The sequence below is a fragment of the Orycteropus afer genome, unplaced genomic scaffold (assembly GCF_000298275.1).
Source record: "Orycteropus afer afer isolate SDZICR_OR568_19922 unplaced genomic scaffold, OryAfe1.0 scaffold00247, whole genome shotgun sequence".
Lineage (NCBI taxonomy): Eukaryota > Metazoa > Chordata > Mammalia > Tubulidentata > Orycteropodidae > Orycteropus > Orycteropus afer.
In genome coordinates this window covers 3253972-3267655 of record NW_006921834.1, presented here as the reverse complement: position 1 = coordinate 3267655, position 13684 = coordinate 3253972, and the positions used below count along the sequence as shown (strand labels likewise).

The window sequence follows — 13684 nt, the reverse complement described above, 5'->3', positions numbered from 1 at the left end:
ACTCATAGCGACCCCATGCACAGCAGAACGAAACACTGCCCGATCCCGCGCCAGCCCCACAATCCCTGCTATACTTGATCCCATCATCGCAGCCACCGTATCAATCCATCTCACAATGGAATGAGTGATATCATTGCTGATATCAGATGGATCTTGGCTGAAAGCAAAGAATACCAGAAAGATGTGTTTTATTGACTATGCAAAAGCATTCAATTGTGTGGATCATAACAAATTATGGATAACATTGAGAAGAATGGGAATTCAGAACACTTAATTATGCTCTTAAGGAACCTATACATTGACAAGGAGGCTGTCATTTGAACAGAACAAGGGGACACTGCATGGTTTAAAATTAGGAAGGGAGTTCATCAGAGTTGTATCCTTTCACCATATTTATTCAATTTGTATGCTAAGCAACTAACATGAGAAAAAAAATTAAAAAAAAAAAAACTAAACTAAAAAACTAACTGCCATCGAATTGATTTCGACCATAGAGGGTTTCCAAGGCAGTATCTCTACGGAAGTAGACTGCCCAATTTTCCTTCCTAGAATTCCAATAATACAAGAAGCTGGACTATATGAAGAAGAGTGTGGCATAAGTATTGCAGGAAGACTCATTAACAACCTGCAATCTGAGGACGACACAACGTTGGTTGCTGACAGTGAAGATGACTTGAAGCACTTACTTATGAAGATCAAAGACTATAATCTGCAGTATGGATTACACCTCAACATAAAGAAAAAGAAAATCCTCACAACTGAGCCAATAAGCAGCGTCATGATAAATGAAGAAAAGATTGAAGTTGTCAAAGATTTCACATTGCTTGGTTCCATGATCAACACTAATGGAAGCAGCAGTCAAGAAATCAGATGATGTATTGCATTGGGTATATCTGCTGCAAAGGACTTCTTTAAAGTACTGAAGAGATGTCTCTTTGAAGATTAAGGTGTGTGCCTAACCCAAGCCATGGTATTTTCAATAGCCTCATATGTTGGGAGTTCTGGTGGTGTAGTGCCTAAGGCGTTTGACTGCTAACCAGAAGGCTGGCAGTTCAAACCCACCAGCCACTCCTCAGAAAGAAGGTTGGGCAATCTACTTCCATATTGATACTGCCTCAGAAATCCAAGGAGGGGTCACTTATGAATCGGGTCTGACTCAATGGCAGTGTGTTTGGTTTGGTATATGCATGTGAAACCTAGACAAAAAATAAGGAAGACTGAAGAAGAGTTGATGCTGTTGAGTTGTGGTGGTGGTGAAGAATACTGAAAGTTAAAAAAAAAAAAAAAAGAATACTGAAATTACCGTGGACTGTCAGAAGAACTAACGAATCCGTCCTGGAAGAAGTGCAGCCAGAGTGATCCTTGGAAGCGAGAATGGCCAGATTTCACCTCACCTACTTTGGTCATGTTGTCAGAAGGGACCATTGTCAGAAGGGACCATTCCCCGAAGAAGGATATCATGCTTGGTGAAGTGAAGGGTCGGCAAAAAAGGGGAAGACCCTCAAGGAGACGGATTGACACAGTGGCTGCAATAATTGGCTCAGGTATAGCAAGTATTGTGAGGCTGGCACAGGACTGAGCAGTGTTTTGTTCTGCTATGGAGAGGGTTGCTGTGAGCTGTAGCTGACTCTATGGCACCTAACAACAGCAATAACAATACTTAAGGTTGTACCTTGACTCTTGCAAACTTATCTTGCACAGGCACAATTGATGGTTTGTCCACAGTTGGCCCTGGTGTTTTTTCTGACTGATGACACTGAGCGTCTCTGTCATCTTTTTCCACAGTTGTCGTCAACTTGATTACTTAGTATACCATCTGGTGATGAATAGTATATATGTATAGTTGTCGTTCATGTTGTTAGAAAAAGGTATTTGCAATGAATAATAAGTCGTGGATCTTGCAAAATTCTATCACATGACCTGTGGGATTGTTTCTGTCTCCAAGGCCATATTTTAAGCTACCAGATCCTTTTTCTTTGTTTCCAACTTTTGCATTCCAATCACCAATAACTATCAATACATCTTGATTGCATGTTTGATCAATTTCAGACTGTGGAAGTCGGTAAAAATCTTCAATTTCTTCATCCTCGGCATTAGTGTTTGTTCTGTAAATTTGAATTTAAGTGGTCTGCCTTGTAGGCGAATGGGTATTTTATTACCACTGACAGCATTGTACTTCAGGATAGATCTTGAAATGTTCTTTTTGACCATGAATATGTCACCATTTTGCCTCCCAGTATAATTTGCCAAATTAGTTCACCAGTACCTGGGAACTTACACAACACTTAAAGGGCAGAGTAGGGTAGTCTGGGGAACCTGGTTGGGAAAGCTCTAGTTGAGAAGGAGGAATGAACACACCTGAAAGGAAAAAGGGACTCAACGACTGACAGATTGGTGGAGAACTCTGAGGACGCAATGACAAAATTTTTGTTTGTCCCTACATTAATCATGGCACCATCTAATCCCAGATATCCCATGAAATTAATCACTCCTGCTGGCAACTAGGAACTCTGGTGGCTTAGTGCCTAAGGCCTAGTGCCTAAGGCATTAGACTGCTAACCTGAAGGCTGGTTGGGCAATCTACTTCCATAGCGATATGGCCTCAGAAACCCAAGGAGGGGTAGCTGTGACTCGGATCCAACTTGATGGCAGTATGTTTGGTTTTGTTTTTTGGTTTGCCGACAACTTTAACCACCATTTCATGAAGCCTCAATTTTCTGCCTTAAAGAGGTTTTAATTATTGTTTAGGTGCCTCTCACCTGTAATGTGAACTAGAAAGGAGGAGCAGAGAGATGTGCATTCATGCCCCCTCACATCCCCGACCAAGGATGATATTGGGCCTTCTCTCCCCTCTCTCATATTGCTTATTTAACTTTTGATGAATGGTTTTTTGCAAAATGCACATGGGCCTATAGCGCACTGCAGGCCAGCGCGCTCCTCACCAACTTCACCAGGGGGCGCGGTGGCCCTGGCGACACAGCGAGTGTGACCCACCACCGCCTAGGCTCAGAGCGCTTTGCGGGCGGTCTCCACTGGGGGCCCCTCCCTACGACCTGGGAGGAAAACCTAGACTTCTAAAAAGGGCCTCCACTTTGGGAGGCGGGAGGCCTCGCCGGAGCCTGGGTGCTTGGAGCTGGGCCTACACCCCTTCCTGGGCCCGCCGAAAGCCGGCCGCCAGGTCTCGGGGCTGGTAACCAAGCGCACATGGCCCGCCTGGCCCTGTTTGTCCTGGCAGCGCGCCGCCGCTATTTGAGGCGGTTTTTATCTCCCAGAAACCAGAAAAACCCCAGGCGGAGTCTAGGAAAGATGAAAGGGGCCAAGGGGCAGGGGAGGAGAGGACCGCGAGGCTGCGGCGGGCAGGAGCTGGCACCGGACAGGCGGGGACAGGGAGGCTAGAGCCAGGCTCCCCTGGGTCCTGAGGAGCCTGCCCCGCGGGGTGGGGGCGGGAGTCCGGGGGTCCACTCAGGACCTTCTGTCTTAGACCAGCTCTAAGGTGGCCCTCGCTCCTTATCGGCCCCAACCCCCTCTCCCCGCCTCTCTTCCGCCACAGCCCCTAGCCTACTAAAGAAGTCCTCGGAACTCGGATTTCTTCAAAGCGCCTTTGAAGCCCCGCGCCCAGCCTGAGGGCAGGAGATTTCGCACCTGGGCAAGGGTAGGAGTGACAGCGGGTTAGGGAGGGGACTAGTAACCCGAGCAAGTCTAGCTAACCTTCTCCGAATCCTCAATCCCCTCCCACCCGTTCCACTGCCACCAGAGCCTCTTAGGTCCCAGCGACTTGGACCATCCGACCCGAGGGCACCGCCCGGAGTCGAGCCCAGGCCAGGGGTGGAAAGGGGGAAGCCTGAGAGCTCCCTCATCCCAGCGGGGGAGCCCTAGGGGGCGGAGGCCGCACAAAGCCCTATTGTGGCTTAGGGATGGCCGCCACAGAGTGGCTTTTGTTCCTCCGCTAACTCCGTGGCGGGCACGACTGATTGCAGGCCCGGGGCAGGGGGCGGGTTACGTGCCAGGCCGGGTCTGCCGGCTCGGAGCTCCAATGCGGAGGGGCTGGGGCCACGCAGCAGTCGGTGACCTGGTGGGTTACAGTCCTGGCCAAGGTCGGTTGTTGCAGAATCTGAGAAAGAGCCTAGGGAGTAACCACTCTGTGCCTCTGCCTTCCCAACTCTGCAGAGAACACCGGGTGGTCAAAAACCAAACTCAGCGGGAGGGCCTGGACGACTAAGTATTTTACAGAGCGTATAAATTGCAAACGTGCGCAGTAGAATGCCCGCAGAAGTCCCCAGTCTGCTAAGGAAAAATCGTGTGGCCCACCCCTCGCTATTTCTCTTCTCCTTTTCTCACCAGTACAATATTTCAAATCAAATTTTTATTTATTAAACTTAAAAAAAAAAAAAAAAGACTCCATGAGGGCATCATCCCTTCCCTTCCACAATATTACCCTCTCCCCAAGCTCCAGCGGCTTTAACCTTTTAACTTGGGGCATTGAGGAAACAGGAGTCGGAAAAGGAGGATCCAAAGTCACAGGAAAGGCATTCAAAGGCACAAAGCGGCTTTAAAAGTCACTGAAAGTGGAGTTGGGAGCATCAGAAGTCCTGGATAGGGGGCTTATGGACACACTCCAAATCAACTTTGAGGTCCTCTGTCCTCCTAGCTCAGTAATTTTCTTCTTTCTCATGGCTTCTAGGCACCGGGCCTAACATAATGCCTTGCACATTGCAGACACTCAATAAATGCTTGATCTATTTGAACCTGATCCCAGAGAAAGCCTTCCCCACCCATTCTTCAGGAGAGGTACTTCCAAACTAACGTCCTCCTCCTGTTAGATGGGTTTTCCCAAGAGAATGTGTCAAAGATGGAAGCCTCAAGGTTTCCATAACCATGGCAACTGAGAATTAACCTGATGTGGTCATGGTGTCTGAGGAACAGTGGGAAGAACCTGCTCTGGGGTTGAGGAAGCTGGGATAAATTCCAGTCCTTCTCCCCTCCATAGGACTTGAGGTTTCACAGCTTCTGGCTGGGGCTTGGGATGTTAGGGATCCCCTCATTGAAAGATATCCCCATCAATTCTTTAACATACATCTATTAGCAGATATTTCATTAAAAGAGAAACCTCATTAACTGAGACCCTGATTATAGATATTCTATTAACAAGATTTCCACTAACCCTTCGTTTATACAGAGATGCATTTGGCTAGAATTTCCTTAGCAAAAATGGACCCCCTTCCCTCCCCAGTTCACTCTACCTGACCCGTCATCATAACTTAGATAAATAGAATTATTATTATTACTATTCATTATTCTCGGTACAGAGGGGTAAAATACACAGGCCTGGGGGCAGCCTACCTGACGCTGGGGTCACCCCATCTTTGGGATCAGATCCCTGCTGGTCTGCCCCCATCATGGTACCCTGCTCCCTGCCAGGTCACTAACCCCAGTTCCCCTAACTCTGGTCCCTAATAAAGGGGCCACCAGGGGGCAATAAATTATCATCATTATCATTATTGTGTTTGTAGAAAGGAAGAAAGCTCTGGAGAGGAAAGCAGTGGAGTTAAGTTGGGAAAATTGGAGCCTGGAAGTTGAGGAATGGAGAAATATAAGCTTGGGGAGCAGAAAGGATGCATGTCAAGGAGTTAGTGAGATGGAGCCCAAATGGAAGAAAAGGAGGTGGTGTGGCAAGAGCAGAGGAGAGAGAAGCTATGAGCCAGGGTGAGGGAAGAGCTTAGGAAGCAAAAGTGCAGGAACCCAGGCTTACGGTGAAGGGAGGAGGTGAGATGAGGAAACTTTTAGGAGATACTGAGGCCCAGAATGGCCAGAGGAGACATGGAGAAAGCCCTAAGGGGCAGCATGCGTGGCACAAAGGGGGTGAGGGGCAAGCAGTGTTCCACGGAGCCAGGAGAGGCTGACAAGATAGCCCTGCTCAGATCTCCAACAGGTTGCTCTGCTCGGGGCTGCCTCCAGGGGCTTTCTCTGGGGGTGCAGGTGAGGTGGAAGGTCTGGGGGTCTGGCTGGCCTCCTCTTCCCCCGTGCTGCGGGTTTCCCCCAGCTCCTTGGGGCCACTGGGAGGGGGGCCAGGGCCTGGCTCGCCATGAGTGCGCTGGTGTTTGCTCAGGTGGTCGCTTCGGGTAAAGCGCTTGGAACAGAGCAGACAGGTGAACTTCTTCTCCCGGGTGTGAGTGCGTACATGGCGCTCCAGCTCGTCTGAACGAGTGAACCTCTTGCCACAGAAGAGCCAGTTGCAGACGAAGGGCCTCTCCCCCGTGTGCCAGCGCAAGTGGGCCTTCAGGTGTGAGGCTTTGCCATACACTTTGCCGCAGCCGGGGATGTGGCAGCTGTGGATGGGCTTCTTCCGTAGCCCGGCTGCAGCTGCCCCCAGCCGCTCTAGCTCCTGGCAATTGGGGCAGTCACAGGAGGAACGCCCTGCCCCACTGCTCCCATATCCACCACTGCCCCCAGTGCCTGCACCCCTTGGGGGTTTGGCTCCACCACTCCCCTCCAACTGCCCACTATTGCCCACTGCCTTGGGTTTATAGACATCTTGAGGCAGGACATGCTGGGGCCCTGGCTGCAGGAGGTGAGGAGCTGGGTAAGGGGCTGGATTAAGGGGGGCAAAGTCAGATGGGTAGGTGGGCAGCTGGGGGTTCAGTGGAGGCTGAGCAGGGCCTGTGGGCAGTGTCCCTTGCAGCCCTTCACCCTGGCCCTGACCACCACCTAGCCAGTTGCCCCCAGGGTGCATGTCCCACCAAGGGCTAGGAGCATTGCCTGGGCCTGGTGAGATGCCTGCATGGATGCCTGCCTTGTACCAGGAGCCATAGGGGTGTGCCATGTCCAGGGAGGTGTAGACACTTGGAAGACAGTCAGAAGAGCTGTGCCCTTTGGGCACTAGTAGCCCAGGATCCTGGGTGCTCGTAGGCCCAGGGAATGAGTGAGAAAAGGGAGTGTAGTCATTTGCATAGCCCGAAGTGGGTGCTGAAGGACTCCCTGCAGGTGAGAGGAGCCCATTGGTACTTGAAAAGGGGGCTGGGTAGGCATCCCCCATGGTTTTGGGAGCCGAGAGGTCACTGCCCACAGAGTATGGCTTCTTTGCTCCCACTTTGCCCAGTGTTGTTGAGTCCCGCAGAGGGCTGGAGCCACCAAATTTACTGCATGCTGCCGTCAGCATGGCCAGAGGGCTGGAGCCATAGTGAGCTTCCTCCTGTGGGGAGAAGGGAGCACTGTTTAGGGGAAGAGGAGGAGAGGTGCGGAATAAAGGGCAAAGCTCAGAGGCTGAGCCCTAGACACATGGAGAACAGAAAAGAGAGTCCAGGGAAGAGTTTATAGGGGGATTAGAGGTAAGAGAGAGATGGACCAGTGAGAACCAGGGGCAGAGCCAACGTGGAGTCATGGGAGGAGAACAGAGGCCCAGATCTGCAACTTAGTGCCTTACCCCAGGAGGCATAAAGCAGAAATCATTGTGGGGCTGCTAGGGGTGTGCATAGGGCCTCCTAGGAATAGGAGACTGTGCTTAAATAATTGTGAGAAGAGCTGGAAAAGAGGAGGTGTCTGAGTGAGGTGAGAATTAGAACTCTTGACTCCTGGAAGTGGTTTTAGAGCAGAAGTCATGAGCAGAGGCTTGGAGAGGGAAGCTGATGCTCTAAGAGCAGCATAATGTGAAAGTCAAGTATTAGGGGACTGGAGTTTGCTCTTCCAGATCTTCCTGATTTCATCCCATATTCCACTTCCTGTCTGTGCTTTACCCCCAGACTAAGGCAGTGGCCTGGTTTCCCTGAGGTCAGTTCTCATGTCCCTGGTAAGGAATCTCTTGGCAGGAACTCTGGGGCAATGGCAGAGACACTGGGACATTGAGAGGGAACAGGGCTACCGCCAAACCAGGACTGTGGCTGAGGCAAGAATGTCTTTCAAGCGAGCAGTGGGAACCCCTTGCTTTGTGACACAAGCTGGTACCCCTTTGGGAGAGTGGGAAGAGCCCCAGGCCCTCAGGCTCCTCCAAGGCTCACATCTGGCTCACAGCCACACTCCTCCATGCCTCAGTGTCCTCTAACATGCAGCCCACAAAGTTGGTATCTCTTCACCTTTCTCTCACAGTGAGTGAAAGTATATATGCAGAGCATGGAGTCTTTTAGAAGCACAAAAGTATCTTCTTAATGCCTACCATGCTGCTGCTACCGGGGAAGAGGTGGGTCAAACCACTCCCAAGATCACCACCACCTAAGAGTTTGTGGTACTCTGGCATACATAGGCATCCATTACTGAGAATACCCCCAAAAAAGATGTCCTCAAAATCTAACCTTATGCAGTTCACTGGTTAAAACAAAACAAAACAAAACTCATTGCTCTTGAGTTGATTCTGACTCGTGGTGACCCCATGTGCTGCAAACAGAGCTCCATAGAGTTTTCTTTTTAGCTGTGATCTTTACAGAAGCAAATTGCCAGGCCTTTTTCTGCAAGCATCGCTGGGTAGATTTAAACCCCCAATGTTTTGATTAGTAGTCAAGAGCAAACTGTTTGTGCCACCCAGGGACTTTGCCTGGTGCCTTCCCAATGAAGCTAAGAAAGAACCTAATAATCCAGGGTTCCCAGCCCTGTCTGGTAGCTCCTAACATTGGGGATGTGTGTGTGTGAGTGTGTGTGTGATTTCAACCTTAGAGGTAGGTCTGGTGTCTTAAGGTTGCAGTGAGGGGTTTGTGTACTGCCCTACAAATGCAAGTCTGCTGTCCTCCCCCCTCCAATTACCTCTCTTTGAGGTCCTGCTGGCTCCATGGGCTCTCAAATTTGAGATGTCAAAAGCTTCCTCAAATATGGCCACAGTATACCCCCAGGGTCCCTCCCAGCCAGAGTTTCCCTGGAGCCTCTGATCTTCGGTGGGCTAAGGCAGGGTAGCTGGTGGGGCAGGAGTCAAATGCTAGCTGAAAGACATAGACGCATGGAGTTCGAAGTTCGAAGGAGAAAGGCACAAACTCATAGACATGGAGCACAGAGGATCCTGTGCAGGGTCAGGGACTGACATAAAAGCCCCTGTGGGGTAGGGGAAAAGGGGGACAGAGTGAAAACTGCCATTAAAAGACCGAATGGGCAGGGACCCACAAAAGCAGAAAGGTAAAAAAGACAACAGGGAAGGGGAGAGAGGAGAGCCGAATAAACAAAGAAGTGACAGAAGCGACTGGAACAGGAAAGCTAAGGAAAACAGAGAGGATGGGAAAGGAGGGGGAAAAGAGGAGGGAGGAAGGAGGCTGACTTCCTACCTAGAAGAAAACCACCAAGATGCTAGGCCCCAGAAAACCCCCAGACCAGGCCACTCCTCCCTCGTTCTCCCGTCCTGACCACCCCCTCCTCCTCTGCCCAGCCCAGCCCAGCCCGGCTCCGTTGGTTTCCCTGCGGTCGGTTTATTTTTAAAAACGCCGACGCCGTCCCCCCGCCCGGCCCTCACACTGTGGCCACAGGGGCCTCAGCCAAGCCCAGGGACCCCACCCAGCTGTGGGGAGAGAAGGAGGGGTGAAAGAAGGCAGCTAGCCCCAGGCCAACAAGAGACCCCAGCTAGCCCTAGGGAAGGAGGCCTGCAGAACCCCTGAGGGCAGGGAAGGAGAAGCCAGGCACTAGTCCTTCTCTCCAGGCTCTTCTGGAGACCAAGAGTTGGGCACAGAGCTGAATTTCACCACAAGCCTCAGTTTCTTTCTCTTGTGGATTGTTCTTGCCTGAAAATTGGGCAGGGGGTCCTGGTTAAAGGTTCTGAGTGTGCTCTCTCAGACCTGATCAAATGTACTACCTTTCCAGGACCCAGGAGGCCAGACTTCCAGTTGTTTCCCCCCACCACCTCCATCCCATCATCCATTTAAAAAAAAAAAAAAAATCCTTGAAGTACTGATGGGAGAGTCTCTATAGAGAGAACAAGATAGGAAACCATGAGACCCCAGCTCTTTCATCCAGATATGGAGCAGAGGAAGGGGGTTCCCTCTTTCCAGGGAGTCTCTCAGTACTTAGGCAGCTAGCCTGACTTCCCACTGGAAAGTTTCTCTATTCATCTGAGGGCTGATGGGCCATAGGTTCTGAGCACCCAAGCCCCAGTTTCCAGTTCTTATCTTTCTCAGCCTCCTTCCAAGTTTCTTAGTTCTCCCAGCTTCCCACTTCTCCAGTCTACCTTGCTCCCCACTTCTTCCTCCTCCTCCCTGTTCCCCAGTGTCTTGCCCAACTCAGGTGAACCTCCTCCCATTAAGCAGCAACTGCTTCCCTCTCTGAACCCCAAGTTCTTCCCACTGCCAGAAAGCCTGCCCATACCAGCCAGAAGGATTCCTTCTAGTGGTAGTAGAGGTGGTTAAGGGTCCAGGTCCAGGAGATGAAAAAGGTGGAGAGAGTGGAGTATCTTTGTGTTGGGGGCATCTCTAGTTGACAAGGAGTAAGGGGACATGCAACCCAGTTCCCTCCACATTCCTCTTGCCAAGTGCAATCCCTATCCCATGTCTTACCAGCAGGTCCCTGGGCCAGCCCTTCCCCCAGGCACCAGTGCCACGCTGGCAACTCTGGCATGACACCCACCCTGCTGACACTGACACTGCCCCTGCCTTGGGTGGACCTAGGATTTCCATGCATCTATCCTCCAGCTTCATCAGGACCATAGTATTTCAGTGGTGACTCATTATAGTGCTCACTGGGGAAGTAACAGGGTGGGAAATCTGCCCCCATTGCTGGTGGGGATAGAATACAATACCTAGAGAACCCTGACAGGATACAGAGTAGTGACACAGGGCATGGTACCCACCCTATTGGCTCGCATGCCATTCCTTAAACTCAGTCACAAACTCACTCTCATAGTCCTACAAACACAATATTCCTCATTTAGACTAGTAGACAAGTCAGCACAGCTGACATGCACACCTGTACTCTCAGAAAACCAGCCACGTTCGGGCACATTGGTTTATACTCTAACACATACAATCACGCCAGTGAACATAGGCATTGAAAGACTCTCACCTAATCTCATGCACACTCCTGTGAAGATGAAAGAGGTGGGATCTCTTAGTTTCTGCTTCCTGTTTGCCCTATCACCTCTGTGACCTGAACTAGGGCACTAGGAGCAGAGATGGGGGTTTAGAGAGGCCCAAGAATGGGAAAGTTTCAAGGCTGCTGAAGGGGGTTGGCATTCAGGAATGGCTCTTGGCCCCAAACTCCTACAGGGGGACCTAGAAAGCAGGGCAGAGATGGAGACAGAGAAACAGAGTCAGTGACCCAGAAGCAGGGGAAACTCAGGACCTTGAAATCGGCTGGAGTTCCCCATTCCCAGCAGGGTGCTGCTCTGCAGGCCTCCTCTAGCTAAGTACCTTGGGTCCCCCAGTGATTTCTCAGGGATCCAACCCCCGAGCCCTCTGGTACCCCAGTTCCCTCTCTCCCCAGCTCCAAAAGCAAGGGATGCTGGGGTCCCAGGCTGGAGGGGAAGTGGCCCAGTCCGCCCTGGAGCCTCCCACTCCCAAAATAGAGCTAAGTTTGTCTTTGACTGAAAGCTAAATATTTGTGAGCTGGGCAGGAGGCCTCAGACCCTGTCCCTCCCCCTTAGTTCCCTCTCAGGCCTGGGCTGTTCCCCTGGTCAGCTCCCCCACATGCACAGGGCTGCCCTTCTTAGCAGCTCATAGCCCACCTCCTCTCCTACACACACCAGCCCAGAGGCCCAGGCCCCCACCCACACACAGACCAGACAAGATGCTGCTAAGGCTAGGAGTCTCAGGAGACAGCACCCCCAAAGAACTATATCCAGTTGCTACTCCATGCCCCCCCAATGAGTCCTCTCTGCCCTCACCCCCACCATCTGCTACCAACTCATCTATCTCTCAACTCTCCCTACTCCTCCTCTCTTCTTCCTTTCTCCATCTCTTTTCCACTTCTCAGAGTTGGAGTGCTTGGCTGACCCTACGGTCCATGCTTTCTTCTGACACCCCTCACCTTCCTTTGACTACTCTCTGATCCCTGGCCCTGGCCTCTTTCCTCCCCCTTCTCCTGCCCTCTTCTCCTCTCTCCTCTGAACCTACTTCTCTCTCCTCAGGGACCCCTGGAAATGACAAGCACCACGGCTACTACTGCCAGTGTGAGTTGGGGGGTTGGGTGCGCAAGGACTAAGGCCATTAAGATTGTCGCTAGTGTCCTGGGGTGGGGGTGGGGGTAAGGGACAGTTACCTCAAGCAGGGAGGATGCCATCCTGAGGCTGGGGAACCAGGGTTCCAAGGAGCGAGGCAGATGGAGAGAGCCGAGCCGGAGAGACAGGGAGAGGGGAGAGGGAGGGAGAATGGGAGAATGGGAGAGAAGAGATCTAAAGTTAGAAGGGACTAGGGGGTGGGGGTGGGGGGGCTGCTCTCTGTCTGTAGGGATCCACCCTCTAATTACAGCTTTCCCAGAGGAGAAGGCTCCGGATCCAATGAGAAGGGCGAGAGAGGGAGGCAGAGGGTCCAAATTTCCTGCTCCATTTGCTGAGCTCCCCAAAGAAGGGATCTGAGAGGGAGAGGGGAAAAGGGGGCACCCAGGGGAAGGGATGGGAGGCCGGAAGGGGGATAAGATCGTGGGCAAATTATCAGGGCTTCCTTAGGGGGTGCTAAGAGGGGAAAGGTTAAAGGAAGGTGGACCCAGGTGTCCTACACACCCCCAACACTCCCATAAACATCTGTGGTGTTCTGTACCTGGGGAGAGTCTGGGGCTGGGTGTCCTGAGTCTCTCTTCTCTGGAGGTCTGGCAGTGAGGGTGCAGGCAAGGAGTGGCCTTGAGTCCCAGGAAGGATCTGCTTCTCTCCCAGGACAGCTGCACTCCTGTTCCCACTCAGGCTCCAATTCTAAGCTCCTACTCTGACTCCAGAGCCTTGCTGCTGCTTGGCTTCTGCTGCTGCTGAGGCTGCTGCTACCGCCGTCGCTGCCGGCCCGCTGCCGCTGCCGCTGCTGAGGAAAGGAACAGGAGGGAAAATGAACAAACCCCAAACCACTAATTAGAGATCCGGGGGGGGGGGGAGATGGGGGACTGGGGACAACACTCACACAGAGAGACTGGAATACACTGACATACACACTTATGGACAAACACAGGGATGATCCATGCACACATACACATGCACAGTACTACACACATGGGTACAGCTACTGTCATGAATGAACACAGACAAACTCACACACAAATGAACACAGTGACATGGATGCAGACACACACACTCCCAAATTGGCCACGGAGATGCTTATGTTCCTAGTCACCCACCCCTTGATCAGGAGAGCAGTGTGTGTGTGTGTGTGTGTGTGTGTGTGTGTGAGGTGGAGGCTTCCGCTGCCCAAATTCTTAGGGTCATCGAGTTAGATTCTAGAGCAAGACCTAAAGGGAATGGGTGGAGAATGAGAGAGAGGGGCTTGGCGAAGTCTTGGGGATTCCCCAGTCTTCCTCCCAGCGCCTCAGTTTCACTGCTGGGAGGTAACATCTATAGATTTACCTCACTTAGTGGGGCAGAACCTGGGTCTTCTGATTCTGAGAAAATTTAAGGCAGGCAGGATTAAGGATAGGGTAAAAGGTAATTGGCTCAATTCATTCAAGAAATGTCCCTGCCTCCATAGTTCCTTGCTAGTTATAGTCCTGGGCCCCTCTTGGTTGCAGATCTAATCTCCATCTTCTGATGCATAAGACTTCTTAGGAGTGATCATACTCTCCTGGGAAGGAGCTCTAGGTTTCCTCTCTCATT

The 13684-nt window shown here is 51.5% G+C and overlaps 2 protein-coding genes across 2 annotated transcripts in view; one reads left to right on the top strand and one right to left on the bottom strand.

The window, feature by feature from the left end:
• Positions 1-4219, top strand: part of LOC103204412 (histone H1.8-like) — a 12744-nt gene extending 8525 nt beyond the window's left edge. Inside the window, 1 exon segment of the mRNA XM_042782135.1 lies at positions 4168-4219. Within this exon segment, the coding sequence (XP_042638069.1) occupies positions 4168-4219 (52 nt within the window).
• A 1695-nt stretch (positions 4220-5914) lies between these two features.
• Positions 5915-12174, bottom strand: SP7 (Sp7 transcription factor). The gene is made up of 2 exons (XM_007949518.2): positions 12154-12174; positions 5915-7189 (listed from the first exon to the last, which is right to left on the bottom strand). The coding sequence occupies exons 1-2, from the start codon at positions 12172-12174 to the stop codon at positions 5915-5917; spliced, it is 1296 nt and encodes a 431-aa protein (XP_007947709.1).
• Positions 12175-13684: the final 1510 nt, after the last annotated feature.

Bases quoted from the DNA above. Each gene is read 5' to 3' on its own strand.
- SP7 (XM_007949518.2), bottom strand. From the start codon at position 12,174: ATGGCATCCTCCCTGCTTGAG. The intron at 7,190-12,153 runs GTAACTGTCCCT...TTCTCCCCACAG, and splicing joins TGGCATCCTCCCTGCTTGAG to GAGGAAGCTCACTATGGCTC.